The 14,709-nt window shown below is 37.9% G+C and overlaps 1 protein-coding gene across 1 annotated transcript in view; it reads right to left on the bottom strand.

Moving 5' to 3' along the window:
- LOC134676368 (trithorax group protein osa-like) overlaps positions 1-14,709 on the bottom strand; it is a 102,172-nt gene that overhangs the window by 34,434 nt on the left and 53,029 nt on the right. Inside the window, exon 8 of the mRNA XM_063534726.1 lies at positions 12,794-12,940. Coding sequence (XP_063390796.1) covers positions 12,794-12,940 — 147 coding nt within the window. The remainder of the gene's footprint in view (positions 1-12,793; positions 12,941-14,709) is intronic.

The raw sequence follows: 14,709 nt of genomic DNA, 5'->3' as shown, positions 1-14,709 counted from the left end.
ATGCGTCGAGCAGCAGCCATAGAGTTGACTAGACGCAGACGCTCGGCAGACGCTAGGGTGGCCAGGGCTATAACCGCGAAAATCGAAGTTCGCAAATCGCGGGGATCTTTCTCTTTTACTCCAATGAAGGCGTAATTAGAGTGACAGAGAAAAATGCCCGCAATTTGCGAACTTCGATGTTCGCGGTTATAGGCCAGTGTGGGTCTTTAGTCCGATCAATACTCGTAACTCCATGAAATTATATGGAGTTTTTAAAGCGATATGATGTGAGCATCTAGAAAATATTGTCTATATTGTCTGCAGGCGTTTTAAAAATACTGGCGTGATTTATTTCTTGATTATTTTTATGAATCGCAATAAAAAACGATTTTTTTAAATGTCAAATCGTCTGTCGGCTCTGTCTAATGGTGCTCTCACACTGTCAGTTATGTATGTATGTATAAATTCTTTATTGTACAAAACAGAAATTTATGGCACAGGATAGGCAGTACAAAGGTGAACTTATCCCTTTAAGGGATTTCTTCCAGTTAACCTTTATATAATTAGTTATTTTTTTTTTTTGCCAAAACATGATAGAAATATTGATAGTATTGATAGTGTTATATTATGTTGTCCCTGTCACAAAATTTAATATAAAGTTATATGTATAACTGCCAATGTAGAAACTCTATAACAATAAATTTAGGACACAATTCACGGAATAACTGTTTTTTACATTATGTTTCGTAATATATAATACAAGTTTCAATTCAGAAAAAGTTATAAAAATCCTGCAACAAAAAAATCACGAACATAATCAAAACGCCCGCAACTATCTTTACAGATGTTCGACGTGTTGCCTCTCTGTCGCACTTGTAAATTGGTACGTAAGTGTGACAGGGAGGCAACACGTCGAACGTGTTTCGCGGTAGGCCCCCAGAATCGCACTTAACCCCGCGACACCCCCACACATCGGTATTCGGCAGTGCGTTCCGCGCGCAGGCAGGGTTATACTGAGCCAACCTCAGAATCTGGGCATGCATATACTAAAATAACCAAGGTAAAGTACTAACAATTTATCAGATTAGCCCGCTTGTTCCCATCTCTGTCGCACGCGCATGATTATATCGCTGCCCCGCTCGCACAGTGGCGTTGACCACCGGCATGGCAGGAAAGGTATATAATTACGCGAGTGCGAGGGAGATGGGAACAGGCGGGTCAATGTTCGAAATTCTACGGCGTTCTTTCTTTAACAGCGACACTCTCGACTGAATAGTGGACCTTATATGCATGTTAATAAGGTTTATTTTCAGCCAACAGTGTGATGGACGGAGCGTGCTGTGAACGGGGATATCCGTAACATTCGCATTGGAAAAGCTTATCTTTGATAAGAATTAGAAATAGTCAGCTAACAATTATTTAAGTTTCCGTCACACAGACGCGTTTTCCGGGCGGAGCGTGAGCGCGACGTGAGCGTTTTGTATGTAAAAGCGCGCGCCCTGCTCACGCGCCGCCCGCAAAACGCGCCTGCGTGACGGAGCCTTTATAGTTGTGGCGATGTCACATCAGTAAAACTGGGGTAACCATTTTCTATGGGTCGAAACGTATCTTGTATGTTAACCTACCTTTAAACGAGCAATTCTTGTATATATATATTTATTTATTTACAATATACATATAGCTATATATTTCGGGGATCTCGGAAACGGCTCTAACGATTTCGATCTGCTATATGGGGATATTTGCTAAATCGATCTAGCTCTGGGAAAACGCGCACTTTTGAGTTTTTATATGTTTTCCGAGCAAAGCTAGGCCTCCCAGATAAAGAGCTAAACTATGTAATGCATGGAATTACGTTTTAGGCGACCTAGGCCCACTTACACCATTCCAATAACCTGGGGTTGTCCGGTTAAACCTAGAGTTCACATGGTTACCAGTACAATTTTTGACACTGGGTTAACGGTTTAACCGCTTAACCCCGGGTTAATGGGATGGTGCAAGTGGGGCTTAGAAGTATTACTTCTGCAAAAGGCGAATTTCGACTATAAATTCGTTGCAATAGCATAGTAACGTCGTAAGTATTAGTCATTATACCAAATAATATAATTGGAATATACTTGGAAATAATTACTAAGAAAGAATAATTTCAAATACGAGATATGTGTGGTGAGCTGTAAGCCTAAGATGGTCGGCTCTTTATCATTTGTCACCATGGCTGTCACGTTCTAACAAATATGTAAGTGCGAAAGTGACGCAAGGCATGACAGGTGATAAAATGCGACCATGATACTGCTTCTGGTTGGTCGTGATGTTGATATAAACATAAAATACTGTCAGTAATACCAAAGACATATGTAACTTCGTATAAGATGAATAAAGTCTAAGGAAAAAACGTGCCTCGGAAATCAAGAAAAAGTCATTCTCGGATAGATGCCGCACACACCTTTAGCCTATTCTCGGCTAGATGGCGTGACGACACCGTTTCATAATTAACAATTTTAACACATAGATATGAGAGAATGAACATGGATCAAAATGATATAAAAATAATAATTTCATTTATCCATATATATACATTTTTTTGATAATTTTATACGTTTTCATTTTGAGTTTTAGTCGTGTGTCGATAGATGGCAGTAAATGTACTGTGACTACAAAATTCACAATGACAGGACCCCTCTATACTATCTATTATTGTCAGTAATACTGATGCGTGCGAGTATTGATGGTGTGGCCGCATTCATAGCACGCTAGTTATAACAGAGTAGTATTATTTGTGCGAACATAGCTTCAAGCATAATTTCAATCTATATTAGCACATTTTTACAAGAGATCTTAAAATAGAACATATAAATAGCCTGCGCCTTTAAAAGCTCTGTTATTTATGTAACTATCTTGTTATTTTTATGTAAATCAATAAAAAATAAGAATATTTTTTCATAAGAATTTCCCTTTTAGTCCTTTTACAGTGAAGCTTCCTCACCCTTTCGATTGCAAAGCCAGATCAGAGTTTAGTTACCTATATACAAAATATATGAGAATATTGTTCAGTCAAAACAACATTAGAAAATGACTAGTTTTTATTATTATGTTTAAACTAAATAATAGTAGTTTATGTGACTATTACATAATGAAGGCATTAAAATACGAGTGCGCGTTTATGAAACGAACGAAGCGAGTTTCATAAAAAGATCACGTGTGTTTTAATGCCTAACTATGTACAGTTACATGCGCAGTTTTATCTACATAAGATTTTAAAGGCGCACTGGCCCGGCCCCGCCTTAAGCGAACATGAGGAGCGAGGGCATGTACAAGGAAACCTTACAGCACGTACAAGCAGACCTAGACTGAACGCGTCATACATTTACATATATAGTCGTGATTATTCAGTTATTCAAATATTCAGTCTAGATGAGCCGACAGCGGTGGCGGCGACTACGCCGTCAGGAGGTGTTAATCACTATTGCGACTCCTACCAGCGATGCCAGGGCGCGAACAATAGGGTATTTGACGTTTATCTATGAATGGTATCAATCAACCGGGTTTGTTTTGGGGATCAAATGTCTGTATGGGACCCATTGTCTTATCTTATGGCTCCTCTACACGATGGGCCAGCGCCGGCCACTCCAAGGGACGCAGCCATGCGGTAGAATGAGATAGCAATATCACTTGCTCCCTCTAACGCATAAATGCGTCCCTTGGAGTGGCCGGCGTTGGCCCATCGTGTAGAGGAGCCATTAAAGCAATACAAAAGTCACAAATAGCGGTCAAAGTCTGGCACCCGACTTTACTCACGGAACGTTTCTAACAAAATGGCAATACATCGTGACATTCGTGACGTCACGATGTAACGTTAGAGGTAGTTTCGATGTATGGAAAACAAGGAAATTGCGATGATGTGGGTGAAATATTGCGTTTATGTAGATTGTCGACATACAATAGTTTTTTTAATAAAATGTAAGGAATCGAATGGTACCATTATTTTTTCCCATTTAAAGTAATTTTTTTTTTTAAGTTGGGGTCTTGTATTTTTTTTATTATTCCCATATAAATGTATAATTTTAGATTCCAATTTATTGTGAGAAATTGCTCATTTTCTATCTATTTAACTAGATTTAGTTATACAATTCAACATGTGTCAATAACCCTATTGTGTATTAGGGGGCTATTCATAAATTACGTCATTTCAAATTAGGGGGGGGGGGGTCTGGACATCGGATGATGGTAGCATGACGTAGGAGGAAACGGGGTCATTCTTAGCATAATTTTTGGATGATTTTAGAGGGGGGGGGGGGTCAAAAATCGCCAAAAATAGATGACGTAATTTATGGACAGCCCCTAGGTATTGAATATTCAGTGTCCGCGCCCCGCATCGCTGCATGCTTCCATGCGTCGTGTTAGAAGCGTTCATATCCGGACCCCAAGCGTGGCGCACTCGGTGTGTTTCAGCCCTAAGCGACTTAAGGTCCCACTCCGAGACCGACCGCAGGCGGCAAGCTGTGCCGTTCTTGTTAACTTCCAAAACCGAAAAAGCGTACGTGGTACAGTCAGCAGCAGAAGTTGCTAAGCGGGCCATGTTTTCTAAATGATCTTGACGCGACTTTATTCTTAAGAGAATAAGAGCGTGTCAAGGTAGTTTTGAACACCTCGCCCGCTCAGCAACTTCTGCTGTACGATGCGCTTTTGTTTCGTCCAAAAATATTTAATAAAGTTGCCTAATACAAATAGGTAGAATTAGACCAAGCTAAGTTGGCAGCGATTCTGATAGCCCAGATTGTGCATATTTTATTTTAAACGTCAAAATTCTATGAAATTATGACGTATGAATAACACTTGAAAAGTCTGTGCTGCCAAAATCGTTGCAGAGTTATCCTGGTCTAACTCTATAAATACTTCACTGTTTTTGTTACACATTTTCTTTTTAACCAAGTCCTAAACTTCAAAAGGGGGAGGTTCTGAATTAGTTTTTATGTATTTTTTTTGTACTCGTACCCAGATATATTAAGACTGAAGGCTCAACTAAGGGGTCATCCATTAATTACGTCACACGAATTTCTAGGTTTTTTGACCCCTCCCCCCGTCCTTGTCACACTTGGTCACATTTGGCAAACCCCTCCCCCCTAGTGTGACGTCACATTTTTTCTACGAAATCGCCAAATCGAATTAAGTAAGTACCTAAGTATTATTAATATTTTATCAAAATATTTTTGACGACATAAATATTAGTAATTTTATAACCCAAAACTGCTTAGGAAAGAAAATTAAACGAATAAATAAGATTATCGTTTTTAAAACTTGTTATTTAAATGTATAGCGAATAAAATAATTTAAATAAATTTTCGGTTACTGATTAAGTTAAAGTGACGTCACAAAGTTTGTGTCTCCCCCCTCCCCCATGTCACAATATGTCACATTTTCTTGACCCCCTCCCTCCCCCTAAACGTGTGATGTAATTAATGGATGACCCCTAATGTACAAAAATTATGAATTACTTTTTTTATATACCAGATACTAGTTGACAGTTGTAGGCCAATCTACAACCCAATGATTATATTATTCGGTAGATTGTGTAATCGATCTATATTGGGATATAAATAAGTTTTTGGGAAAAAAATACATTTTTGGTACAAGCTTTTATCGCTGACTGTACTTTTCTTACGACAGACAACTAATAATCATCGAGACAATTCTGAAAAACCCTAACACAATTAGGTTGCGTTGTTTCATCACAGAGTTCCTATGGCCACCTCCTGTCTCCATCATCAGATCAGTTCCATGACACCATAATAGTGCATTGTCACCCGACTTACATATGTATGCAAAATTTCAGCTCAATCGGAAACCGGGAAGGGGATCAAATTTAACTTGCAAGATTTGATTACACATAGACAACGGTCAGGTGAAACTAAATAAAAGCTTGTAAAATCAGAAATAGACTGATTTTGGTACGCATATGGAAGATAACAAGAAAACGAGCGCAGTTGTAATCTGCCGCCAAGCTCGGAGCGAGGCCTACATTTGTATTAAACTCCATACATCTATACTAGTTGTATAGTTCGTTTTTTTAGCATTAGAAATAAGGTAAACAATCTTGATGTGTCTTTTAATTGAAAAACACATTTTAAAAATAAGTTACGGCAAATATGTAACAATTATGAATCTAATACGATCATTTATATTCTTCTGCTTTCATAAGTAATAGTTTTAGATTTTTAAAAAGCGTTTTTCAATTAAAAGACATGTCAAGATCGCTTACCTTCTTGCAACTTCTTTCTAATGCTAAAAAAAACGAACTATAGATAGTGTTGGTTAACTCCAGTCCTTTCAGTTCAGTCCTCTGTTTCAAGACTCGACTCAGTTTTTAAGACTCTAAAGGTGGAGACAGAAGACCGCGACCATCACTTGACCATAGGCAACACATGAGCGACAGTTCGCGAGGAGACAGAGACCTCTCGCGTCTCTGTCGCTTGTCTCTGTCTCGCCGCGAACTGTCGCTTATGTGTTGCCTATGGTCAAGTGATGGTCGCGGTCTCCGGTCGCGGTCTTCTGTCTCGGTCGCTTGTCTCTGTCGCGGCGCGAACCTCCACCTAAAGTCTAAACTCGAGTTATTTTCAACTTGTTAGAGACCCGAGTCTTTTGTAGAGTTTTGAGCCCTTTTCAGAGAACTCTTGATTTAAAAAAAAGCAAAAAGCATTGTCTTTATATAAAATTCGTGAATTAGGTACACAAATCGTACAATAACACCTAATTTCTTTACTGTTATTTAGGAAAAACCTATAAAATTGTTGACGGTCTTTATTCCGAGACTCGAGTCCTTTTGAATTGCTCAAGACTCAAAAGAGGATTCGACTAAGGGACTTAAAAAGATTCAGAAGTTTTTTAAGCGCCGATTCCCGTAAAAACGGAGCCGAGTTCTTCAAATTCAGACTCACTGGACTCGAGTTCCTACCAACACAAGTCGTAGATATTATTTGATTTAGATATACCCTCCATAAGAGGAAAGTATTAAGAAAACAAAGAAATATTCTTAGCTGGAACGGCACACAAAGCTCAATCAATTTACTTATACCGGGTGTGGCCTGTAATATGAGCATAAATTTAAACTGTAGGCTGTACTCCTCATACTGACTAACATTTGTTCAGCGACTTTTAAAAATAACTTGTGGTTTGATTTTAAATACACTTTAAAGTTTATTCTAAGACGCAATGTATTGCGAATTTTGTTATGTTTAATGCGTGACAAGCAACGTCACAACCAAGCGTGCGTGAGAATCACAACGAAATGGCGTGGCGATGGCGTCCATTGAAGATAATATTTATTTTGTATGAAAAATAATGAGTAATTACAATACCTCATAATTAAATACTTCATAATTTTTAAAAGTTGTTGAACAAAAATGTCACCGTTTGAGGAGTGCAATCTACGTTTTAATTGTTTGCTCGTGTTACAGGCCACACCCGGTATGTTAACACAATGTCAAAGAACATAATAATATTGTTACAGATGGATTATACCAATATAGATGTGGAGTTATATACAAATTGATTACATAGATAAGGGGCCAATTCAAGTACATAGAAGTGGGTGGATGCCTGGTTTTCACAGCCTATGGGATAACTTAAAATTTTAAAACGAAAACAAGTTATTCGGTGCAATTACATTATAAAGCGTGATGTTAAAATCTATAAACATATTTAAATATTAGATGCTTATAATTATTATAATCAAGGGCCAATAACAAAGCCATAGAAATAAACTTATGACAATCACACTAATGTGGGATACAATGACAAAAATACATCACCACAATACAAAACGTGTTAATATGATCCTATTGTTTCAATAAATAATACAATCTAATAGAGCTATAAGTACAGGACAAACATCATCATTTACTTCAAGTAAATAATAACAAAAACTGTTAACCAGACTAGGATTTAACAATAGCATAAATAAAAAAAATACTAAGACGCGTACATTAGTGCAATATGAAGCCGCTCAATTAGATGGCGCTGTACTGAGGCGTACATTAAGGCGTACACAATATTTACCAGTAAACATTTAGCACTATACGGCGCCATCTACTGCAGCCGTTAAATTTGTTATAATTTGGTCAAAGAGAATAGATTGTATAGAGAGTTACTGTCATGGTAAATTATGTAGCCACATAATTTTTACTGCCATCTTTCGACAGAAAATTAAAACTGTTAGAACGCCATTTTAGTTTGATTCTTATTATTTCACTGTTAAGTATGTGTTAATTTGTTAAATATCAAAATTAACACCATCTACTCGAGAGTAGGCTGAAGGTTATGGCGCCATCGCTCGAAGAGATTGCACCATACGTTTGGCGAGTAGATGGCGTTAAAATTAATATTTAACACAATATATCAGTGAAAGAATAAGGATCAAAGTCAAATGGCGTTCTAACAGTTTTAATCTTCTATCGAAAGTTGGCGGTAAATTACTACATAATTTACTTCGACAATCCGCCTCTATTCCAAATTCTCTCTGGTTTAGCCTACACACTGTCTTAGTATTTTTTCGTAGATATATAACAATAGTAAAAGCAGTGACGGAAGACAGGATGAGAATTTAACAGCTAAAACTATAACTAAATATATAATGAAGCTAGTTGCATTTAGTTTTGTACCAAGCTGGTTATTAAAACAGGGCACTCCCACCTACAGGTGTATAGCACAATGGTCGAGCCAACCACAGACATATATCGAACTTATCGCGCACTTTCTTCTCTAGCGCATTTAATATTTTAACAATAGGTCCTTAGATATCACGGGCCTATAATCCCGGTTTTTTGATAGGCTTGCGTGGGGACACAGATCCAACACGTAGAGGCCCCTTGGAGAGCTTTTATGTCATGTAGAACGCCTGCTGGAACCCGTTCACAAGTGCAACAATAAACACCCATGAACCGGTCTCAGCAGGCATTGGGACTATTGTAGAAAAAGAGACCAGTATACCGGTCTATGGATTGAAGTTTGGGTGGACTATGAGACGGGGTTATTACAAAGATGTACGGACACCTGCCACAACAATAGGTTATTATTAAATGTGCTAATTGCGTCAAAAAGATTTTTTTTTCCTTTATTTATAGTCAGACATTCAGAATACCGGTTAAGCCCTTAAATGTTCATCACCAAGATATTTTAATAAAAATCTTTAATGATTAAAATAATTCGTCTCAATTTTTAATTTGACTAAAATGGGTACTAAGATTTCTAAGGCCCTGGTCTCCTATTTTATGCTGTACGCGGCGTCTGGCGTCAGCGTCAACGTTTTTGAACAAAAAAGACGCTGACGTCGACGTCTAAAACAGACCACAACAGTACATCTCTATAGTAAGCATCGTGACGCAGACGCTGTAAGCTGCCGATGGCGTTTATAGGAGACCCGGGCCTTATAATAGTGGTTCATGCGTCATAATTAGGTATATGTCTGTGGAAGATGCCTAGCGTTTTACAAAATTCACAATGCGCATTCAACCGAATTCCTAACTCAAGGCTACCATTAACACTAATCCATCTTTTAAATAAAGGCACAATTTCAATATCGACCGTACGATCAGTCGATATCGGAATCAAACCTTCACCGATTTTGAAGATAGCTTAGTATCAAAATTTAACCAATGCCATACATTTCCCATTTTAGCTCGAGTTCGCTTTAATATTGTACATTTGGTTTGTTTTACCAATATCAAAACGACTTACCCCCTTGTTCATAAACGCGCTATAAACCTCAATTAGCTAATAATCGTTTGTCCTTATCTATCATTTTAGTTTATGTATTTGTAAGAAAGGGATAAAACATAATTAAATTAAATTATATCCGTTATTTTATGAATAAGGGGGTCAGTAGCCAATGTTATATGGCGTGCATTTCTTTGCAATTTAAAAATAGTTCAGTTCACGTTGTTTCGGGAAGTTTTTACTATACAAATACATACTTACGTACTACATTCGTATTATAACTTGTATAATAAAGCTCTTAATTTGTGTCGTTGAGTTTTTCCACCAATATTTCAAGTTACAACTCGTTTCTATTATCTTTCTTTGCAAAATATATATTGCACTCGATCCCCACAAATCATACCCATAAGCAATAATACTACCAACTTAAGCGAAGTACACCATTCGTACATTACGTCGCCTACTATGCAATAAAGATTAAATAAATCTTCACATAGGGAGGTGGGACGACGTTATAACCGAAATAGTACATTGTGCAACATGGGGCGTTAGTTAAATATTGCAAACGAGAGTACAGTTAAATCGCGACGGCTTGCCGGAGCTATTTACAGACTCGAGTTTGCAATATTATTACTCCCCGAGTTACACACAATGTTTTTAATCACACTTGCGATACAAAAATTAAGCATAAAGACAAAAAACTGTCAATTAAAGCACTAGAAACTTCATAACTCCCTAGGGAAAACGCTTTTTCTAACTTCCACTAAACCTGCGTGCAATCCCACATTTAATGAGCGAGTGTGATGAAAAGTGTATCAAATTATACTGAAAAGTGTGTTAAATTATGAACACCGAGATCTCTGAAGCTCTCAATCGATGCACGCCATACAACAGAGTCGCACGGTGGGTGTAGGGTAGTGTACGGCGGAGCCACCACCGGCAGCGGCAGCGGCAGCAGCAGTTACCTGGTAGCGCAGCTGCAGCGACAGCGCGGGCAGCACGGCGGCGCCCCACAGCTCGCCGGGCGCGGCGGCGGGCGCGGCCACCTGGGCGCCGGGCGGGGGCGGGGGCGGGGGGATCAGTTGTCGGTTACGTCTTTACTTATAGCCTACTTATCACCGCTAGGTCGAACCGACCCGGTCCGTATTTACTACCGTTCGGTTGAATATTCTTACTTCGATTCCATCAAATATATGTATACTAGGTAATTTGTTCCCGGTAAAACGACATTTGTTTATATTTTGAAAAAAATGCAGTTTAGACTTGTTTCACATAAGTTAAATTGTTTTAGGAAGAAACTTAACTACTGTAATGGCAAAAACTTATAGTTCACATCGGCCGATCGTCAGGAACCTACGTAAATTTGACAATGACAATTCACTGACAGTAACGGAGCTTCGGTAGATTTAATGGAATTCAAATATTAAAAGTGTCATTGACGGTTTGAACCTATCCAATTAATACATACTTGATTTTTTGGCAACAATGATCCATAACTAAAATGTATACCTATTTCACGTTACTCAACAATTGATCCCGCCGCCACACAACAACTTAACCTAGATAACTTAATATATAATAACTTAAATAACATCTCTATATGCTATGCCCAGATCGACACAAGTCGCCTAACGAAGAGTGACACACCCAACTGACTATTCCTAGACCTTAAGTAGTAGGAATAATGTATAGAATCATTCAGTTAACTGTGTCCACGATACAATTATCACCCATTTGACATAAAAACGCTACAGAATCCTTAAAACCTTCGCGCTCTATAACCAAACGGACTATAGTCAGTTTAATCAACAATTTAGTTGCGTCAGTCTTGCAGAACAAATGCGAATCCCAAAACAAAAGTGTTTGTATAGACGAGGGTATGTGTGTTCGTTACGATATTACAACTATAGACAAATTCCGATAAATATGTATACAATTGTAAACCCAAGTAAGTAAATAATTGTACACATAATTAAATACCTTGTAACTTGTAAATATCACGTTTTAGTGACATTCAGAAGTTCCAGGTAATATTTGGACGTAGTATGAACTGCCTACAATTGTAATATAAAATAATATAAATGTATCAGTGTGTGTGTACGTGTCTCCTTCAATAGGCTGCTGTTAAGAATGTTTATTAATACACGTTTACACAATTTTACGAGATCCTATTGAAATAAAATCGTCTCCAGTATACGAATACTTAGTAACTTTAGTTCAATCTATGCAGAGAGATTGATTATTTTGCTTTGGATTTTTAGCTACAAATTGTTTTTAGTAATATTATGTCATGTATTTCTTTTGGGGTTGTATTGTGAAGACTATAAATACGGTAATTGGCTTACTTTTAGATACTAAAATAAATCTGCTTGTTTCAAATTAAAACCGTAAAAGTCGTAGTCTAAAAATTCAAGGCAAAATACTTTCAAGATTTCAACGAGAATCAATAGTATTTAATCGATGTAAAAAAATCCCTAGTAATTCTACGTTTTTATAATCTTATACCTTAAAATATGATTTTAAATTAAAACTAAATAACCGTACCCCATATTTCAGGGGCAGAGAGACGCAGCCGTGTATTATGTTTTCTTAACCCGTTATAATGTCCCACTGCTGGGCAAAGGCCTCTTCTCTGTATATTATTCAATTTATTGAAAAGGATTTTTAAATAATTTTTACAACAAGTTATTTTTTTCATTTTGCTCGTAGTTAAGTGATTTTAATTACAAAACTAACTATAGTAATATTTGAATTATATTCTTGGAAAGTATTCAAATATACGAAGGCACGTTTTTGAGCATTTGTTGATTATAAAATATTTTTTTTTATCATTGGGTCTGATTTGATTGACTCTAACTACATTCATTAATTCTGTTCAACACAAAGATATATCTTAGCAAACGTTGTGCTTTGTTGGCGAACAGTTTCCATAATAAGTGTGACTCAAAATGTTCGCATGTCATACCGAATATTCGGTATTCGGCCGAGAGAGGTGCCGAATATTCGGTATTCGGCCAAATTCACTATTCGGGGCGTCTCTAATGACAACGGCTGCGTCCCTCCCCCCCTGCCTACTCCCGCACTATCACTTAAGGCTGCTACATACCTGCGGTCGATCCCGGTGCGGATGCGGGTGCGGATGCGGATGGTGCTGGTGCTGGTGCTGCGGATGCGGATGGGGGTGGGGGTGGTGCGCGTGCGGCCAGCCCACGCCGCCGCCCAGCGCGCTGAGCCGCGCGCCGCGGAGGGACATCTGCAATGTTACGTTAATTACACAAACGGGTCTACCGCGATATGATTTCATTGTTTTTACCTTAAATTCCGCCGGTTCAGCGCACGACGTGACGTTTGTACGAAACATCAATGGTATATTTACCAGTCGCTTTTCGGTGAAGGAAAACATCGTAAGGAAATCGGACTAATCCCAATAAGGTCTAGTTTACCCTGTTGGGTGGAAGGACAGATAGCAGTCGCTTTCGTAAAAACCAGTGCCTAAGCCAAGTCACGGGATTAGTTGCCAAGCGGACCCCATGGCTCCCATGAGCAGTGGCCGGAAGAACGCGAGGTGAAATAAAATAATACAAGATACCAGGTACTCTTCATTCATACATACATATGTATAATCACGCCTATTTCCCGGAGGCGTAGGCAGAGACCACGGATTTCCACTTGCTACGATCCTGACATACCTCTTTTGCTTCCTTCACATTCATAACATTCCTCATACACGCTTGCCGGTTTAGGGTGCTCTTGACCTGGCCTTTCTGCAGGATTTCCCCAATCTGATCAGAGAAAGTCCGCTGAGATCTACCCCTTCCAACTTCCACTTCTCCCTTATTCACTCTCTTTGTTAGCCTTCTTTCACTCATTCTTTCTGTAGTGTAGATATATATTTATTTAGATATCTATATACGCGGGTAGATATGACTTCATGATTGGATACTGTGTCATTCTGAATATACCGTTGCTCCGTGACTACGTGTTTTCTTCCTACTCCTATATTACACTTTCTACGTGTCCAAACTATCTCAACATATCTGTGACGTTCCACGGGAAAAGGTACCTTATGAGGGTTTCTAGTTTCGGAGATATGAAATGTTTTGTAAAGAGGTGAAAAAATGCTCAAATTTTTTTTATTGTGTGATCTGAAACCTTAATGCGTAACGTTTGTTTACCTGTTTTTATTTTTGTTATAAGTTAGTTATAAGCCTAGTAATGTCGTCTCAGAGTTTAGTACAAAAGGTACCTTATGGAAAAAAGGTTGAAAATTCCCAAAAAAACTAGTCAATACGGGAAAAGAAGTTTGGTAGAGAACTGTATTAGCATTCCGCAAAACTAATTTGATAATTTCAGTTCTGGTTGGGGCGCCTAGCAAATATTATAACCGTACATCGACCGACATTAAAAATCCAAGTAGCCTGCTATTATACCAAAGTTACTCTCGTCAAGTCTTTCTTAACTAGAATAATCTTCATTTGGTTTGGTCGCATGCAATAAATCAGCCATTGGTTTGCTGAAAAATGCCAATACCCGACGCATTACCTTATGGAATATCTGAGGTCATTGAACCTCAATGCCGCTTGTCTTCAATGGCAACCAAAATATATTATTGATAAGAAATAGACGATTTATACCATCTTTACCCCAAAATATTATTAGTTTATCCTAACTGTTCCATCATCATCATGCCTCATCATGTAACTTAACCACAAGGTACCTTTTCATTACATACAAATTATTGGTCTTTTTTAAGATTATTATGACGAAGAACTAATTAAATTTATGGCAGTTTAATGTAAATTAATATTTTCTATTCATAAAAGATAAACTTCAATGTGATTGATGTTTTGTAGTGATGTATTATGAGATTTATTTCCATAAGGTACCTTTTCGTAAATGTATGGAGCAAATACAGTTATTGTTATGTAAGTTTAAAGTGGCATAAGGGGTTAAATATAGTATTTAGTTGGGGTTTTAGGATTTATTTCATTTGAATGACAGAATTTCTTTCATATGTGCTCA

This window comes from Cydia fagiglandana, chromosome 24 (genome assembly GCF_963556715.1).
Source record: "Cydia fagiglandana chromosome 24, ilCydFagi1.1, whole genome shotgun sequence".
Lineage (NCBI taxonomy): Eukaryota > Metazoa > Arthropoda > Insecta > Lepidoptera > Tortricidae > Cydia > Cydia fagiglandana.
The sequence above is the reverse complement of the archived record's forward strand: the minus strand, read 5'-3'. Positions and strand labels throughout refer to the sequence as shown.